This window comes from Exophiala bonariae, assembly GCF_035927105.1.
Source record: "Exophiala bonariae strain CCFEE 5792 chromosome Unknown scaffold_1, whole genome shotgun sequence".
NCBI lineage: Eukaryota > Fungi > Ascomycota > Eurotiomycetes > Chaetothyriales > Herpotrichiellaceae > Exophiala > Exophiala bonariae.
Window position 1 is genome coordinate 763,274 of NW_027042476.1, and position 19,108 is coordinate 782,381.

Genomic DNA, 19,108 nt, shown 5'->3' on the forward strand with positions numbered 1-19,108 from the left:
CGGGTCGAGTGTTTTGGCTAGTCGAATGCCAGAGTGGTGCTCAAAACCAGGATGAGCTGACACAAAAGATGTGCTTAGATGGTAGGCGAGTAATGATTGATGGTGTTTGCATGAATAGATGTCCTCCTGTCGTAGCAGCTGTCGAGGTCAAGATGATCAAAAGTGGACTTGAGACATGGCGGGACGCGGCGGGAATACCGGGCCACGATTTCCGGCGTCAGTGCGTGTTCTAGTCCAAGGTGAGGTTTGGTTGACGCGTGCCAGACTGGCAATAAGAAATATACTGTGGAGTGTCGATATGAGAAGCGGATTCTTCAGTGATGATGATGGGAAAGGATTCCTGGGCCAGAGACAAACAGCGAAGTAGATGATGTGGAGTAATTGCCAGTACAAAGCTCAGCAAAGTCTCCAGATAGGAGTAGTCGTAAGTTGCCGTGAATTGGGGCGGAGTAAGCTTGGACGGGCGAACTGATGAGTGAAATGGAGAACAAGGAATCAAGTGGTGGGCACGGGCGGAGAATAAAAGAATGAGCCTGAGGACGAGTTTGCTGTTGTAGCTGTCGCTAGCAGTTGGCAGCTCAAGCCGTGGTGAAAGCAGAGCAGGGAAGATACGACGGGGTGTAAGAATGGATACTAGGGCGCCAAGAGCCGTGCTTCTGATTGTTCGAGAGTTGGGAACTAACGGGTAGGCAAGCGAAAGCGAGGGGTTTGGAAAGGCGAAGTGTGAGATGACCAGGCCTACCGAGAATGACTAGTACGAGTAAGAGGGTGTTGAAGGGAGGAGGAACGTCAAGGAAGTGGCTTGAGCTGGTCGATCCGCCTCTGGTGGACTGTGGATGTCTGGCTCCGGAAGAAGCAATGCAGCAAGGTCCGAGAGAAGTGGACTCTGGGTTGAAGAAGGGGAGAGGGGAAGATGGAGCACTGGGTATCAGAGGGCAAAAGCTAGAGGATGAAGCACTCGGTCGAGCAGGCCAGGGAGTGAGGGCGTTGCACTTGTCAAGGATTATTGTATTTTGTTTCTGGGGCTTCAGCCAAAGGGGGCTTTTGGGAGAAGCGCGTCGACAGGGCAAAAAGCGTGGTTGACAGCGGGGGAGTCAGAAGAGACAAGTGGACTGGACACACAGCACACTGACAGGTTTGACAGCGGAAGACCACGAGCGTCACAACTCAGAAGAGAAGAGTATCGTATGGAGTACCAGATTGCAGGCCTGCACACCACCTGCACTTCCTTTCCAAATGGGCAAGCTACATGAACTAACAGCGACTACGATTGCCATGAACCTGGGATCCCAAATGAATGCCCCTTCAAATCGAGCCTGGAGATCTTCAGTCGAACCTTGTCTGCAGTAGTGGTGCATTGCATGTTACTAGCACGGTTGGCCCTCCGTACTCCGGGCGGAAGCCATGCACTTGAGGTTAGCCAGCATCCCTGGATGGTTCACCCGGATGACTAGCCTGGAAAGATCTGACTCTAAGCGTCGTAGACTCCTAGATCTGACCAGGGTGCAGCAGGATGGCTTATTTCTTTTGGGGTTGATGCAGGGCCACCAGCTCAGCCAGACCCAAACATCCACACATCCGTGGCGGTTTAATCTTCAGATGCAACAGCTTGCCCGGGAGTTGTACGAGGCCGCTCTCGAGACTCAGCCGTTCAAGAATCAACACAGTGGACAAAGGGAAAAAAAAGCAAAGCGACACCCAGTCCCTCGTTATTTAGGGGCGAACTCCCTGACAAATCTGACCCTCGATCGGGTCTTAGCTAGTTGCAGTGGAGGTGGCTACCTCACTAACTCAGTTGGCTCTTAGCTAGGCACGGAGGGCACGAGGCACGAGCCTAGGATGGCTTTTGAGTTCACACGGAGGCCCAGCAAGACACAACCCGCCTGGAGCCTCGCAATGCTAAGCCCATTCTTACTGAGCCCTTTATTGGCGCGGGGAAGTCGACCATGCCGCTGCACAGTCCATCTCATCACCAAAGTCTCTGGAGTACGGAGGCGCCAGCTGCAAGATCGTCATCCCCGACCGCCAGACATGGGATCGTCCTGACTGGAGGAACCACATCGATGAGACTGTGACCTGTGCTTGACCATCAATCTCCACCTCTCAGGCTCAAGAAACAGGAGACTCTCTGGAGGCGATAGTCCTGCTTGAACCTTCTAAAGATGATAGACCACTTGTTCTTGCCGAGTCCAACCCTCAGCCTGAGTGCTAGGTAGCTATTACCCCGTAAGGTACGGTACCGAGTCCTTCGTACATTATTGGGCATAGAAGCCGGGGTCGCCCTAGCATACTGTTCTCCTCCCTCTATGAACGAGAACCAGGGCCCTACCTCCCTTGAGCAGGATCTTGCTTCAGTGCGAAAGTAGAGTTCCAGAAGGCTTCTTCAAACGATAATGAGCGATCATGATGGAAACAGTGTAGTTGTCTATTTGCTATCGAGTTCTTCCACGTTGTGGATCGTACGACTACATACCTAAATTGTACGGAAGATCCCTCGGCCCATGATCAACTCCCATCCCGTCATGTAAATCTATTCTCGCTTGCGGGAACGGAAAGAGCAGCAAACGAGCGACTCGCGAACGCATAATCCATGAGTATCCATACTGGGCACGAATAATCATCGTGACACAGTACGTAGGCAGGCATCTTATTCCGTAACATTTACCTTCGCGGACCTCTGGACTCTATCTCTGGAGACTTCGATACGGTAGGTAGGAATCCTCCCATCTTCTCTTCCAGTCCGAGTTCTCTGTGGCCTGGAGCGCTTTGGAATTGGTGAGGAAATCTGAGGGTTCCTCCGTCTCGGAAACCACTAGGTAGCTCTATCACATCAACCACAGCCCCCGCAATTGCTGCAAGCCACAAACGGTAGCTTCGTACCAGGAATTGTTTACAAATGGCAGGAATACTCCCTTTGAGGACACAGTCGCCACTGCGCCATCCGCTATACAAGCCCTCCGTGGACAGAAAAGTGACACATCCGATTATTATTATTTTTTTCGCCAGCCGAATCGGTTACCACTTTTGGGGACGCAGCAGTCAGAACATATCGCCCGACCAATGGCTTTACTCAATCAATACCGCTCTTTTATTGCTCGGCATGTGCGATTGCTGATCTAATGTTATGTGGCTGACGCTTGATGCGCTTATGGCAAGGCCAACTCAACCGTTAAATTTCACCCTTACTCCTAACAAGGTTACAGGTTACAGGTTACATGTTACAGCTTAAAGAAATCACATGGGCGCCAACTAGATACATGCTAAGCACGACCTCAGACTCTCCGCCCTGTTTCCGGCTGCTGAGATTTGATGCGAAAGGCCAAGTTTGTGCTTCATGATTGAGAAAGACATTACCTAATATCCGCGTAGTATTTGCCTCCCAATGCACCCAAGGTACTGGTAACGAAAACGTTCAGGAGTATTCGATGAGTGGCCCAGTTTCGGATTGCAATTTTCTACCACCCGTAGGCTCTGCATGTTTCGGCAGGGACGAATAGTCACTCCAGTCCACTTACAGGTAGCATTTACTTTGTGGTTTTGAGATATCGTTTCTTGTCTGAGATATCTCTTTACCATCTCACGCCATGAAGGTGGGGAAATGCAAAGGTCTTGTGGCCTGACTTTATGGGATTTTTTTTCGGCCCGGACTCTAGGGCTTTGCAAGCTATGAGGTTTCCACTGTCGATCGATCGAGAACCATAGGTGGAAGGACAAGCTTGTTTCATTGAGAATGAAGGCTTCTCATAATTGTTGATGGTAAAAGCGAAACTCCTCCCCAAATCCTTGTCTACGTGGGCGAACGTACAAACTCTCAAAGACTGGCTCAACATCTTTGAAGGACACGGATGAGATTGATGCCCAACAACTTCGGGCCACTTCCAGGAGTGGCCGCTCCCGATTCGTAGACTTCATCTCACAACTTCACAAGCAATTGCCTGTGGGAACCACACTGTATCCACAAGGATAATGTGGTGAACCGTCACAGCGGCATCCTATCAACGCGACTTCACCAGGTCACAGCCAGGGGCCAGTGACTCTTTGTAAGGATCATGGTTGTTGTAGCATATCGGCACTTGAGCTTCGACTAGGAACCTCAACTACGGATAAAGGAGCAGATGATGCTTGGAATACGAAGAGCCAGGATTCTGACCTGAGATTGACATTGTTGGTTAGTGATGGTGCGGATATATCTTGGGTGGAAAATTGCTACATCAAATAATTTTACCTGGGTTCCCCTTCCTGTTGACTGCAGAAAGAGTCACACTCAAACATTCTCTTCTCTGGCTAATGCACGAGTGAGTCTCTCTCAAACATTGATCACCACTATACCTCGTAACATCAAGCGCAAGCTTAAAGGCTCGTATTGGGGGATGACTACTATTTAGTATCCGTAGTTCGATGGGCCAAAATAAGCAATGTTTCCAGACTTCTCTGTGAAGCTTTGGTGCCGACAGGGGCTTGCGTGATAAGTTGTGGTGGCATTGTGGAGCCTGAGTCCTAAGTACTTCGTATAAGAGACCAGTTGGAGCCATCTGAATTGCTTTTGGTCGTCACTTACTCGTCTGGAGCAGGTTATGGAGTTTGGGGGCTTCAAGAATTTTTCCACAAGCAGGCCGGGAGTCGGGAGCCGGGAGTCGCCAGTATGATCGACAGCTATCTTCGATATTTGTGGTGCTGGTCAGGCAATCCTAACCCTGTCATTATTTGGTGGGAAATCAGTCCACCCGTAGATTACCCACAACAAGTCGGATGCTGAAAATATTCCCGAAGTCACCAAGATGCATTCAATCGTCGACGACTACCACCGGGTCTATGTAGGTACCTACTAAGTACCTTTACCCCCTAGACTAGCACTCCTGCTGGCATTGGAAACTCTAGGTACCACGTACCGAGTAACCTTTAAGCTGAGCCTGAGGCCGAAACGCCAAGCCTTTAACTAGAGGTCTGCTGGTACCTAAATTCTGGGGGAGGCAGGCACCTTTTCAGCGCCCTGATCTTGGGAGGCCGCCTCGATAACTCGTTACAGCTCTTCTCATTCTTACGTTCAGAAACGACGGAAGTTCGAAATCCACTTTGCGCTCGTGATATTGGATACCTCTGGTGTCTAAATACACACTTCTTACTTCGTATTTCCTACCATCTGGACCCCGTCTGCCCACTTGTGTCAGTGGGAGTATCCGTTACCGTGCCGTCGGAATTCTCAAGCATCAATTCCGTTGATGGATCGTCTCCATCTTCGTCTCCATCTCCTGAGCCACAGCCGGTAGCCACAGTTCCTGGAATTCCCGAACCTTTTCGTGGCGTGTGTGTTTCATACCTACTCGTAAGTATCATTCTTGCCGATCCACTCATTTCTGCCTGGTCGAATCTTGTCTTCGTCAAGAGGAGACATGGTCCTTCGCGTGGAGTGCATCTTCCGTTCCCAATCGACTCGCCAGGTCATTCCCGTCTGTCAGCAGATTTCTGGAAGAGCTAGTAAAACCTTCCGGTTCCTCCATCAAAGATTCGAACGCCCGGTATCATGGTTCACAGGGATGCTCTACAAACCCTGCAGCAAACGGTCTGGGATGCTCGACTGCCGCTAGAAATAAGACTAGCAGCATCAGAGTGTCGAAGATTCGACATCGCTGACCCTTACTTGGTAAGTCTTCGGCACTTGGAGTTGGGCTGCGATGCGTCAATTCCTCTTCATCGATCGGCCCAGACAGGAAATGATAGGGCTGATACAAACCGTGGTGCCAGGTCGCGTCTCCACGTCTGTCATACTTACCTCTTTTGCTTCCACGACTGCATAAATTTTTCTCGGCGGATCTGATTGCGGATCCTGAAACAGTGTCTCCATATCATGGCTATTTCACATTCGAAGGTGTCCCGCTCAAATGGCACTTACCACTGGGTCTGCTATACGATGTCTATGTTCTATCCACATCAGATGCCGGCCCCGAAGACTCAGATTCGGCCCCTCTTCCCTTCCAGTTGACGTTGCATTTCACACAAGGTTCCTCAGAGAAGCCTAGTCTCCCGGATGCAACTCCCGTTGTGCTTCACGACTCATTTATCAATTCCGTCAAGGAGGCAGACTTCTTACGGTCCGGCACCGCCAAACCTATCATGACGCTGTCAACTCAGGAGAGCAAGGCGTTGTGGAAATCTGCTCAAGAAAACGATTTGATGACTTTTTCGAAAATCCACAATTCCCTGGTGCCTTCATCAGGACAACTCAGAAACATCCCATTACGTGTCTATCTGCCGTCCTCTCCGGGCCATGACCCAAGCAAGGCTCAGATCAAGGTCGTTCAATCTCATGTCTCACCCACTATCAACGCGACGCTCCAAGGTACTCCCGCGACGCTGCGAGCTCCTTCTGCGGGACAGCCTCAAACGTTAGGAAACGCGCTGCATAATGTCTTGCCTAGCATTTTCCCTTCGAGAAGAACGACCATGCTTGGAACTCCCCTCCTGCACGGAGCCCCTGTTCCGATGAATGCCCATCTGGAAGAATTATACCGTTCCGCTTGTTATGCGGATGGGTGGCTTTCTATTGTAGTCGCAATGCGTGGCTAGTCTGACTTAATGGCCCCGACCTGAAGTGTTAATACTCCCGGGTGGACTTGAGCATAGGGTGTGGTCTTCGGCAAAGCTACTCTGGTCAGGGATTCAAGAAAGATGACTGCCATGCCATGCGACTTGGGACGCTTACCGCACCTCACATACCAAAGCGACTAAAAGGGTTACGAAGGCAATCATTTTCCTCATGGCAGTGCTGGAATCATTGGGTACTCCGAGGTGGAGAGTGGTCTATGTTACGTTGGGCGCAGAGCCTGTTCAGACAGCTACGAACATGAGAAGGAATATCTCATTCAGCGGCAAGACCAAAACACATCAGTTCAGCTATTCTCCATTTCTGACCATGACAAACGTTGAAAACATTGGCAGGTCAAAACCCTCTTGCGGCTTTCAGGTTCACGACCCAGCGAACTCGGCGGGCCGACGAGAAGGTCGGATACCCTTGAATCTGCATATTAAGAAGTCATTCTTGCCGACGGCGGCTTGAGGACTGTACTGCCGACTACCTGCTTGTTACATGACAATGGGAAGACTATGGGCGTTACGAGGTTAGATAGGCAGATGGATGACGTAGGAGACGGCCACTCGCGATACCTTCCCGAAATTATTGAGGGGCTGAGCACAAGGCGGCGGCATCCACTTCCCCAAAACAAGGAATCATTCACTTGCTGCCCTGTTCGCTGGCCCAACGTCAGCCCTGCGTAGACGCACAGTTTCATTCAAAGGCATACGCAACAGATAGCCGCCAGAAAAGCATCTGGAATCTGATCTATTCGTACGGTGTCGCGATCCACCAAGATGTCTCCTTGTAGTCTTGTCTAACACACCAACACCCTTCGATGTTGAGGCTGCGTTTACGAACTCTTTTTGCGTGACACCTCATTGGAAATCCCCCACCGACACCATGCCACCTTTCCCTGGCGAGGAGACATTAGCTACAGTGTGAGGATCTTCCTTCTTTCACAGCCTTGTACGGTTTTAACAAACGGCATCTGATCATTCTTAGGTTTGTGGATGTGCACAGCTACTTCGCTGCCCCCAGTCCGCGACCCTTCCTCCATCGCTTCGACAAGTCTTCCTACTTCTATATCTACTATAACTCCACGCGACACACGAGTCGCATTGAGCTAGCTCTTCATCCTGGCACTCCGGATCAGGCAGCATTCAATGGCTTCCTTGACACTGTCAAGATCTCCAATACCCTGCGTTTCCCCACAAAGGTAACGCTGGAGGTTGATGGGACTTCGCAGCCGGATTCCTCTCCGTCATCTGCCCGTGGCAGAGACCCAGATGAATGGCGGCTTGCTAGTGCGGATCCGAGAGACCCCGGTACTACGAAATATAGAATCCACACAATCGAACTTTATTTTTGGATGCAAGAGGATGCCAAGTTGATTTTGGATATCTTTAAGAGGCTCCTGGATCGCCATCAGTTGGACCTTGATGAGGTCGATCAAGAACCAGAGGCTGATCATCATGATATGGTTAGCCCAGTGGTTCAAAATCTGGAAAACGTTGCTATCTCGGATCCCGCGTACCATAAAGCAAAAACCCAACAACCCATTGCAGCTCAGCCTCCGCTGGGACATATACCTCCTCCGCCACCCCCACCGACTCTTCAGGCACCGTCCCTTGCACAGGAACCTGCTGCTATTCCGTCAAAGACCACAGAGGATGCCAGGAACCCAGCCAGGGCTTCACAACCAGACCACAATTATACTCCATTAGCATACAATCCTGCTGCTCCTGCTGCCCCCGAGCCAATCGCTCATCGTGAGGACACCCCGCCTCCGGTGGATGGGGCCGACGGAACTGGACTTTCGGCTGCAGTACATGACAATCCATATATGCATCAGCAGCACCACCAACAGCAGCAGCAATATGGTGTACCACCAGGCGCGCATCCGAACCCTTATGGACATTATGGATCACCTCCTCCCCAGAACCTTGGCCATCCAACTACCAGCCCACCACCTCCATCATTTGGTCCCAATGCTGGCGGAACTCCAATATCATTTGGAAGTCAAGCAGCCACTTCTCCGCGCACTTCAATTGGCACTGGCTTTTCGAACCAACCCCCAAGTGCGACCAGTCCGGATGGCCATCGGCATCCCTCGATTGCCGCCCAGACTTATGCACCCAACAACGGTGATCCGAATGCCCATATCTTCGGTCAGCCACCACCTGTACAGACACCTGGTTCGCAATTCTATCAAAGCATAAGCCAACCTCACAAACCTCTCCAGCACGTCCAACCTCAGTATCCAGACTACTTGGCGGTCGCCGGGCAAGCAACTCAGCCAGCACCCGCGGGTGGTTTCTCGAATTATCAGTATGGTCAAGCTGCCCAGCAACCGCCGCCCGCAACGGCAGGTAATCCTTACGATGTGCATAGTCAGTTCTACCGACCTACCGAGGCTGAGCATAACACGCATCATCATTCTCGACCATCCAAGTCATCGGGCAGTTCTCAGCAGAGGCCAAGTAATGCGGAAAAGATCGAGAAGGGAGTGGGCAGATTTCTGAAAAAGATTGAGAAGAAGATGGGCTGACCAGATGTTTATGTTCGTACGATTTGATGATTTATACCCTTTCCCATGGTGATGTCAGGCTTAGCAAGCGTATTTCAATTGCATTCAAGAGACTACAGCGCTATACAAGCCATGTTGTGCATCTCCTATTTTCCATCCAAGCTATTTTTTCCCGCCGATGTTCAATGATGCGGTTCTTAACACGTTGCTCTGCCAACAAGCGACCAATTGTTGCAAAATACAGCTGACGATGAGACTTCACAGCTCGAATTTTACCGTGGGCACCTCAAAGTCGAGCTTGCGAATCTGACACGCCCTCTGGGACTAGGGCAATCCTGCTCTTGATCTTGCCGGCATGTAGATCAGCCAGGACCTTCGGAAAGTCCTCTAAGCGACCTGTCTCCACCTGTGGCTTGATGATACCTTTCGCAACGAGATCCAGCGACGCCCGTAAATCGACATGAGTCCCTCCATAGCTGCATAGAATGTTCAGCTGTTTGCGGACGGCCTCCACCGAGTGGAAGGATAGGTTAGGGTTGAGCAGGCCAATAAGAACAACGGTTCCTGCAAGACGGACTGTTTCAACGCAAGCGTCAGTTTCTGGGGCTCTATGCAGCCTGGGAAATCTCGAGTAAGGGGACACAGAACTTACCAGCAGAAATCGCCGCTTGGAAGGAATCCGGCGCGCCCACAAAGTCAATCACTGTATCAATCACCAAGTGTTTCTCCCGGACCCATTTCGCCACATCAGTGGTCGAAGCAGGAACGACGTCCTCAGGCTTGACCCCAAACTTCACAGCGTCATCCAGAACCGCTTGCCGTTTGTCTACCACGATCACTCTAGCCCCGATATTCAGCAGGATCTGCAACGCATTGAATCCGAGCCCGCCGAGCCCATACAGAAGAACCGTATCGCTCTTCTGCGCTTGTGCCCGCCCAACAACAGCATGATACGCCGTCATGACGGCATCTGTGGCTACCGCGCCAGCGGCCACACTCACTCCCTCTGGCAGTCGCACCGCCGCTCGCGCCTTAATGGCGATATATGGCGCGAAGGATCCATCGTGCCCGATGCCGTAGCGCTCGCCACGAATACAGATTTGCGCCACATCCTTGGTGCACTCGGGGCAGCTGGCTTCACCACAGCCTGCCACGGCTAGCACCGAGACCATGTCGCCGACTTGGTATTCCGTGACTTCGGACCCGACGACCACGACTTCGCCGCACCCTTCGTGGCCCTATCAATAAGTTTCGAGCATCAGCAAAATCTATGACAACTCCGTTCGTAGGCTGATCATCAGACAGTCTGTTCGACATACCAACGTGTATTTGTCCTGATATCCACTGGGTCTGACCTCCGCGTTGAGAAGACTGACGTCGCTGTGGCATACTACGCGCAGATCTTGTTAGCCCTGATCCAAATGATCCTGTCCGGCCGTCGGAATCGTTTTATGACGATGCATCGATAGCAGAGGGTGGATTACCTCCAGCTGCATGAAGTTTGACCAAAAGACCATCTTTGGCTGGCGAGGGAACGGGCACCTCCACTCGAATCTAGCATTTCCGAAAGAAAACATCAGTCCCACATTCTCTCCTCTCCATATTCTGTCGCGCATGAAACTTTGCTTCCTCCGTCGAGTTCTGCAATATCAAATACGTTCTCAAGACTCACTGGTTCTGTGCTGCCGAAGTGCTTTTGCCATGCGAGCATCGTCTTCGGGAGGCTTGAAGTTGACATTCTCGGAGACTTTGTTTTCATTCAACGGCCCAATGTGCTTGAGGTGTGTTTCGACAGTAATACTCGTCCAGGCCTCGTAGGTAAGAAAATATATGTATTCCCTCGGGAACACGAATCCTGAGTCAGCACTACAGAGTCGGAGGTATGGATTCGTTCTGACCACGAGACGAAAGCGGAGATACAGGGGACAGCGGCGCAGATCTAGGCCTGGACTCTACTTCCTTCGTCGTTGTTGCAGCCTCAAGGTCCACAGATGAACCGGAGAGGAGGATGCGAGAGGACTGTCAGTAATCGTTTCGGAGTTTTTGTCTCTTTGTCGCCCAGTCAGAAGCATGAGCAGACCACGTACAGAACGTCTAATCGACCACACGCCCACCCCACACTGGCGATGTCCTAACAGGGTCCCCAGATGTGCCGTCACCAGAAACTGGGTGAGGAGAGGGTATGTATGTTACCGAGGTCAAAGGACTTGGGGTTGGGAGTCTGGTGACGTAATAATTAAGATGCTCCCACTCAGGAGGGCAGCCTTGTGCACTTCTCAGGAATGGTGGTATGCAAGTTTCTGCCGCACCAACCAACAAGGTCTCACGATTGCTAACTTGTACATATATATGCTGTTTATTCAAACCCTCCTCACAGGCCGTAAGTAAAGGTGTACTTCCGATCAGCATATCTCAGCGACGTTGTTCTCTCTTGCTCGACCTCTTCCGGCGTCATGGCATCTAATTTCTGCCGCCTCCTCCTGTTCACAGCTGCAAGGGTGAATCTGTAAGCGACATAGCCGGCCAATGCGACCGCGATGAATACGAGCGTAGCATAGAATGGTCTGTTGCAGTACGGTCAGTAACCCTGACTACCACGTGAAAATCCATGTGTCACTTACATCAAATATTCTGGCGCATAAGATTTGCGAAATAATTGCGAGCCGATGACTCCAGATAGGTTGCCGAAGCCGTTCACACCGAGGACCAGAGCTCGCTTCCCAGGCTCTGATGCAGAGTTAGTATCGTGAAAGAGGTTGTGGTTGTGCGATCGGATGGTCTTCCTCACCAGGAGTATTGCCGCTCAGCCAGGCGACCGTCAGCGGAGCGGAGACGTAGCTTCCAAAAAGGAGGATGCAAAGTCCTGCATACTTGCCACCGTGTCCCTTGACGGTGACTGTGATGATCAGTCCCACAAGTGCGATGAGAAGACCGCACACAATGTGGTAACCTCTCTCCTTTCTGCCAGAGTAAGAATGGGACATGATGACTAGGGCGCCGAGGTACCTACCTTCGATCGGAGCTCAATGCGAACATATACAGACCAGCAGCACCACAAACATATGGCGGCACAGACATCTATAGAGTCAGCTCTGTGTGACGGCTGTGTCATGGAGTCATCTTACTAGATTTGCTTGAATAGAGGAGTATCCGAGGCCCTTGACGACTAAGGGCAGGAAGACCGAAAAGGCCTGGCCAGGTACACTGGCGAGGATGTTGAAGAAGAGTACATACCATAGCTTCCAATCTTTTGCCGTCTCCACGACATCTCGCTTGGTCAGTCGATCTTCCTCGACACCGCTTTCGCCATACCTGTGCTGGATGTACATAACATTATCAAGTCTTATGCGTTCGGCGGCATAAGCTCGGTCTTCCTTAGTCAAGAACCAAGCGCTGCCAGGACCTTGGGGTAGCCAGAACAACGCAATGATTGCGACGACACAGGTTGCAACCCCCTCGATGATGAACAGGTATTGCCAGTTCTTGAGGCTGCTGTGCTTTATATGGAAGACTCCATATGCTAGCATTTTGTCAGCTAGGAAGGAAAACGTTGCAGTCATAGCTTTGTACCGATTGAGCCGGAGAACGCGCCAGCAATAGCGTATTGGCCGTAGAACAACCCAATGCGCACTGCAAGATCGAATCGTGTGTAGAATGTCGACAGATATGCTACCGCGGTTGGATAAAACCCTGCTTCGAACAACCCGATGAGGAGCCGAGTGGCGATAAGGGCACCTGGAGATCATGAGATTGGAGCAGCATATGCTATGAGCTAAAACTCACTTCGACCTTTGATGAAGGCTTGTGCGATTGTAAGGATCCCCCAACATACCTAGTGAGCGTCAGATACCACCGTCGCGAGATTGAGTAGCTTTGGACTCACCATGATGATGGGTATCCAATATCTGGCACCCATCCACCTTCCAGCAGCTGCTGAGGGAGGCTGAAATAGGACAAAGGTGATGAAGAACAGGCTCACTGCTAAGTTGAGGTCGTCGGGATGAGCTCCAATGTCCTTGGTGAAGCCTGGGACTGTGGTTAGCTTTACTTGGTAACCAACTTCCTGCGGGCTGGGATCACCTTGTGTCTCTGCGTTGCCGACATTGCCTCTGTCGAGTCCATTGAAGAGGTACAATAATGATAGGAATGGGAGCAACCAGACGTCAAGTTTCCGGTTCAAACCTCGGCTCAGCATCTTTTCCTCGCTCGTTAAGGGGATATGTCCAGCTGGAGCATTCTCTTTGCCTTGTGGCTCGGTCTGAAGCATCGAAGAGCCAGACTCGATATGGTCTGGGCTCATCTTTTCCCTGTTGGTAGCCATGACAATCTCTCGGACTGAAATAGGAGGAATCTTCAAGATGTGAGGTTTTTCAATGAGGCCTTTTGAGATCTGGTTGGCAGCCTGGGACCTTCTGAGAAACAACCCGTCTTTTATGTTGATGCCATGGTCTATCTTGGAGAAGCATTCAAGAAATATCACGGGTACTGTAACCGCAGGGCTTCGGCTTGTCGCCCGCATTCAAATGGAGTAGTATCTGACGTCGCTTCGCCAATCCGTACCGAGCTAGACCACAGACTTTGAGATAGCTGATCAAACGGTTCGACTCTCTGGGGGCCGATTGCGGGGTTTCTTTCCCGCCCCTCGGTCCAATTGAGGTGGATCACCACAATTCATGAGCCAAGAAACTGGATCGAAAGTGGTATTAGTGATTCGGGTACCCTACCCGCGACATTTCATGAACGCGTGTTCGTGCATTCGGATCTAGTAACGCAATCACCGAGAGGATGGAAGTGATACGTCTTCATGGGCAGGTAAACTTTCCATCCTGATGAGATAAACGTTCTGCTTGCCCCCAGGCGGCCAGAGAAGTATGAAAGAATATCACGACAATGCATTTCACCCAGGACCAAATGGTCTCCAAAACGATTGATATTGGATATCAAGGCGTTTCCCTTTCGACTGATAATCGAGGCACAGTATTGAACGAATGCCCCCCGAAAATGTTGTGTGGCTAACAATCAAATGAGATTCTCCAAATCAGTACATTCCATCCCAAACATGGCATTGTGGTCGCCGAGCCATATGAGCAGTTCGACGGAACCAGATTCTATGACACGCCATATGTTCGGAATCACCGGGCTCGAATGCTCCGGTCGGTCCAGTCCGGGAGCGCTGGGTTTGGATTGCGCTTCGATACCGAGATGAAGTCGCTCTCAGTCAAAGAACATGGACTTGGACAAGCCATCATTGTCTTACATACCACATCTGGCCTTGAGATCACGACGTCGTTAATAGTACGAGGAGATGGCAAAGTCATCCAATGCTCACAGATCAAGTCCAATATAAGTCAATCCGTTGAGATTTCGTACTCCTTGGATTTTGGTGTCAGCGTCAATCGTGCTTCGTACGGGCAGTTGACTGAAGGTGGTCCCATTCCAATTCCAGCTTCCGAGAATAGGATTCAAGCTGTCGACCGAGGCCGCACGGTAACTGTCTCAAATATCAATTTGGGTGCCTATCTATATGGTCAGCTTGAATGCAATGGAGAAATAGCATTCCTGGGACAACAAATCGAGAATGGGACTTTCTTCCAGTCTCCTGCGAACGGTAGCTTCTCTGGTTCATTTGTCTCCGTACCTGGGTCGGTCACAGAGCTGATGGCTACTTTTGAACTCCGTCCTGGACAATACCCAAGCTCAATCCACGCAAAGCGTGTTATATTGGAAAGGGTTGGTCCTGGTTCCATCTGGACGAGCCCGGAAACACCAGGCCGCTTTATTGTTCGCAGAAATCTTGAGTATATCCTTGGAAATTGTGCCATACAGCTCTCTACCGCGGCGAACGCGGTGTGTATTCTTACAGACCATGTGGCCTTGCCTCTGGGTTGGATGAGGGATAATTAGTGAGTTGCCTGGGCCCCTTTTCACTGAACGAGACTGACTCTGGGCAGTTGGCAGGTTCGTTTCCTCATGGATGTTCATCAAAATTTGGGTGGCTTGAGGGGCATAGATAAGCAGACACCATATCATCAGCTGATCAAAGATACCGCAAAGGGTCATTTGAACTGGATATTCCGTCATGCTCAGCGATCGAAAGGTTTTTGGCATCGGTCATATCTAACAACTGGTGTACCAAAGGATGGACCAGTGTTTCAGTTGGATCAGCAGTGCTACCCGTTGCTAGAGCTTTGTGACTTCTGGCACACTTTCCCAGATGAGAGAGATCATGTCAAAGCGATAATGGATGAGGAGGTGGTTTCTGAAATACTGGACCTGATCGAATCAAAGGAAGACTTTTCGACAGGACTATTTTCGACCGAGGAAACTCCAGGAGACGATGCAGTTGAATTTCCATTCCACTTCTCAAGTCACATCCTGCTGTGGCACACCACCTCCAGGCTGTCTAAAGTCGCGTCACAGCTGCCGGGAGGTTCAGCATTATCAGCCAGATCGAACGCTCTTGCGAAGCGCGTCCACACTTCGACGATGAAATACTTCTTGAATATAGCGCCTGAACGGAACATGTGCTTGTTCTCATACCTAGTCGACGGCAGAGGTGGGAGAACCTTCTATCACGACGCAAATGACATTCCGACACTATTTGCTGCCGAGTGGGGGTTTGTTCAAACAACTCTCGAAAAACAAGCCTGGCACAACACAATGGCATTTGGGTTCTCGTCAGCGAATGAAGGTGGTTACTATCCGGTAGGGCCTTTTGGTGGGCTAGGAAGTGTTCATACTCGTGGGCCATGGACACTTGGGTATTTCCAAAGATGGAGATATGCCCAAATGGTGGGAGATGCTCAAGAGGAATCCGCTGCCTGGCAAAAGATTCTAGGTGTGATGCTCTGGGACGGTACATTCTCCGAAGCTGTCGATGGGCAAACGGGCGAATGCACAAGCAAAGCATGGTTTAGTTGGCCTGGTTCCATGATTGGCGCTGGTCTATTGCAACTAGGGAACAAAGAACGCTATCTTTGAAAGGAAAGATAATTGCAGCAAGGAAGCGCCTCAGTCTGTTGGATGAAAGCTTCTGTGAGTGCGTCTCATTACCTGCAGGGTTACCACAATAACAACAGGGAGCAGGGAGTCAATTAAATATAGAAGGTGCGGGGGAGTAGTTACTCGGTAGTTGCCAGAAGTGTGTTTTAGGGGCAGAAACCATGGATCTTCGGCTGAGCTGCTAAATTGGGCACAAGCTCTGCCTAATCTCCCGCTTAGCTGATTTCCCACTTATCAATTTCACTAACTAGTTACTTACGCGAGCGAGCCTCTCCACGTACCGAACTCCACGCGACTCTTCACATCACAAATTGAAGCTTGCTACAGATATAATCATATATTTCCAGGATTAAGACATGACACTGAGACGCCGGTCGAATGCCGTCTAGTCTCACGCTATCAATGCGGTTTCGTTGGGACTGTAATTTCAGACCATAGAACCTCGCTCTCATTCCACAGCTTGAATGGAGCGACTGCCCGTTAACCCTCGAAGGCACCGCATTGCTCCTGAATCTAGGAAGCGAATAGTACAAGCGTGAGTTTGGATTGTATTGTGTGCCTGGACAGTCGTGACTGATATCTCTATTTCAACTATCAAGTTGTAACAGCTGCAATGTCCGTCGCGCCAAGTGCTCCGGGGGGCAGCCATGCGAGAGATGTAAGAAATCCTCGCGGGAATGTCGATACCCGGTGGCGGAAGAGATGGTGACCATCACGCGAAGGCAAAAGGATGCCCTGACTTCTAGGTGTGCTTTGCTTGAGCGGGCGCTTGCTGAAGCCATCCCGTCCGATCGCGAAAGAACAAAGCTTCTCGACCACTTGACGCTTACTGAAAATCCCCAGGGAAATGCCTTGGAACTCGAGAGCCAGGAGGTCCCTGAGGAGGAGCAGAATCTTCGGGAAGGTCGTATTCTACAGGATCCAGATGGCATCGTACGTTACCTTGGAGAGTCTTCTGGCGCTACATTTCTTAATCATCTACGCGAATACATGGCAACAGTCATTCCCTTGACATTTGAGTCCACCGACTCGGTGTTTCCAACCCTGACACAGCGTTTATATCCGCCCTGGGGCGGTATCAGACGCATGATAGCAGGCCTCTTCTGACCTCGGGAGTCGATCCTCTGCTACTGCCCACGAAAGAAGAGGCAGTCTATATGTTGACTGAGCTCCGCTACTGCGCACAAGATGGCGTTGAGACTTTCCCATCTGGTGGTATCTACTATTGGCTCAACCCAGAAAGTCTAATGTTGGAATATCAAGCTTATCTTGATGCGAATGGTGCACTCGACATCAGCCCGAATATGGTCACCGCAAATGCGGCCTTCGCAGTCGCATGCCAATTCAATCCTCAATGTGCACCACATTGGGAATCTGCATCTGGTCAAACTTTTTTTGCCAGAGCCAAAACCTCGCTCGGAAACCCCCTAGACATGTCTGTTGTCAATGATGCGAATGTACTTGCTCTGCTCAGTTTCTATCTCTTGAATAACAATAGGCGTGATGCTGCTTATATCTATGTCAGCGTTGCCATGCACATTTTGATTGTTCACGGTGTTCACCGAGCTTGGATGGTTGATGAACAAGGCAAGAGGCTCTTCTGGACCGTCTATACTCTCGACAGGTAAAGCGAACCACCCTGATGGACGCACTGAAGACTGACATATGCAGATGGTTGAGCTGTCTCATGGGAAGGCCAGCCCTGATTTCTGATGATGCGATAAAGTTGGATCTTCCTCGGGATGCGAGGTAACAGATTCTTTTCTCAGGCACTAATGTTTTCAGGCTGACTGTGTTACAGTGGTTTGCCACCTGCAGATGGTCTTTGCGCTCACGTGGAACTCGCGAGAATATCTAATTATGTCGTTGCGAATGTTTATGATATCTCACGCCAATGCGATGCACCTGCCAAGACTACTCTGTGCATCCATAAAGCATTAGGATATCTTCGAGTTTGGTGTCAAAGGCTCGAACCAGTCCTGCAGGCTACGGATGAAAATCTGAACCGCGATCGTGGTGTCTGTGAGCTGCATATGGCACATAACCAAGTCAGTGTTCTCATGTCTGTCCCATTTGAAATGCATTTCTGATGAAACCAGTTGGTGATCCTCACTGTTCGACCTCTCTTGTTTATCGCCGTAAAGAAAGAGACAGCCAATGTGCTCCTCAATGGGCGAGCTAAAAACCAGGAAATTTCATACCAGACCGAGCTCGACCTTTGCGCAGAAGTTGCAAAAAGGAATGTACATCTGTGGAATAGCCTCCTAAATTTGCCGAGACCCGCAAGACTATCACATACCAGCATTCATTACTTATTCAACGCTGCTCTGACACTCCAACTCTATCAAATACTTGTGGAAGGCCAAGCAGAGGCCGACTATGAAGAAGTCGGCTTTGTGATCTCTGTCTTGGATGCGGATGAGAGTACAAACAAGGAATATGCGAGAGACTGCTCAACCGTTCTAAGGGATCTTGGGTCGCTGATGGGAAGATTGAGAAGTGTTGATGTGTTCACAGCTGCGCCCGATGGAGAGGTGTCTCGCGGCAAGGCTGTTGCCCTTCATCCATTTACACCAGGCATGTCATCCTCAAGTGAGGATACCGGCACCACAAGTGCTGCTGGTTCTCTCAAGCAGTATGCCCACTCCCATGAGACTATTGATGAACTACGTTCTGCTCAAATAGCAAGCTCAAAGGTCGAATCCAGGGAAAGCGCATATCATGAACTGCTCTCATGGCTCCATACGGATGAGCTGCAGCAAAAGTTCGATTTCCCTCACCGCCTAGGATGATTCCCGACTGGGGCATCAATATTGTGTCGACACAAAAAAGGCTTATTGTGGCAAACCATGCAGGAACAAACGTTCATGCATGCCTGATCTGAGACATATCAGCCATATCATTACTCCACCGTTGTGACCGACCATCAAGGCGTCAGCCGGACCAATTGCTGGCTCCTGACAGAAGCCGACTGAGCAGGTAGTATGGGCCAGATTTGTCCGAACCGA

At 50.5% G+C, this 19,108-nt stretch overlaps 6 protein-coding genes across 6 annotated transcripts; 4 read left to right on the plus strand and 2 right to left on the minus strand.

Annotated features, from left to right (window-relative positions):
• Positions 1–5,521: 5,521 nt before the first annotated feature.
• LTR84_000277 (uncharacterized protein) lies at positions 5,522–6,564 on the plus strand (the record flags this gene model as incomplete). Its single annotated transcript, XM_064843908.1, has 2 exons — positions 5,522–5,641; positions 5,743–6,564. The coding sequence occupies 2 exons, from the start codon at positions 5,522–5,524 to the stop codon at positions 6,562–6,564; spliced, it is 942 nt and encodes a 313-aa protein (XP_064711768.1).
• A 907-nt stretch (positions 6,565–7,471) lies between these two features.
• On the plus strand, positions 7,472–9,119 carry LTR84_000278 (uncharacterized protein; the record flags this gene model as incomplete). Its single annotated transcript, XM_064843909.1, has 2 exons — positions 7,472–7,509; positions 7,574–9,119. The coding sequence occupies 2 exons, from the start codon at positions 7,472–7,474 to the stop codon at positions 9,117–9,119; spliced, it is 1,584 nt and encodes a 527-aa protein (XP_064711769.1).
• A 265-nt stretch (positions 9,120–9,384) lies between these two features.
• Positions 9,385–10,615, minus strand: LTR84_000279 (uncharacterized protein; the record flags this gene model as incomplete). The annotated part of the gene is made up of 3 exons (XM_064843910.1): positions 9,385–9,674; positions 9,751–10,336; positions 10,583–10,615. The coding sequence occupies 3 exons, from the start codon at positions 10,613–10,615 to the stop codon at positions 9,385–9,387; spliced, it is 909 nt and encodes a 302-aa protein (XP_064711770.1).
• Positions 10,616–11,469: 854 nt separating this feature from the next.
• Positions 11,470–13,617, minus strand: LTR84_000280 (uncharacterized protein; the record flags this gene model as incomplete). The annotated part of the gene is made up of 8 exons (XM_064843911.1): positions 11,470–11,662; positions 11,720–11,825; positions 11,887–12,059; positions 12,109–12,176; positions 12,224–12,618; positions 12,669–12,833; positions 12,882–12,930; positions 12,982–13,617. 8 exons carry the CDS (start codon positions 13,615–13,617, stop codon positions 11,470–11,472), a joined length of 1,785 nt encoding a protein of 594 aa, XP_064711771.1.
• Positions 13,618–13,988: 371 nt separating this feature from the next.
• On the plus strand, positions 13,989–16,079 carry LTR84_000281 (uncharacterized protein; the record flags this gene model as incomplete). Its single annotated transcript, XM_064843912.1, has 3 exons — positions 13,989–14,075; positions 14,127–15,001; positions 15,050–16,079. 3 exons carry the CDS (start codon positions 13,989–13,991, stop codon positions 16,077–16,079), a joined length of 1,992 nt encoding a protein of 663 aa, XP_064711772.1.
• Positions 16,080–16,802: 723 nt separating this feature from the next.
• On the plus strand, positions 16,803–18,892 carry LTR84_000282 (uncharacterized protein; the record flags this gene model as incomplete). The annotated part of the gene is made up of 5 exons (XM_064843913.1): positions 16,803–17,154; positions 17,217–17,724; positions 17,772–17,849; positions 17,902–18,148; positions 18,200–18,892. The coding sequence occupies 5 exons, from the start codon at positions 16,803–16,805 to the stop codon at positions 18,890–18,892; spliced, it is 1,878 nt and encodes a 625-aa protein (XP_064711773.1).
• Between the last annotated feature and the right edge of the window lie 216 nt (positions 18,893–19,108).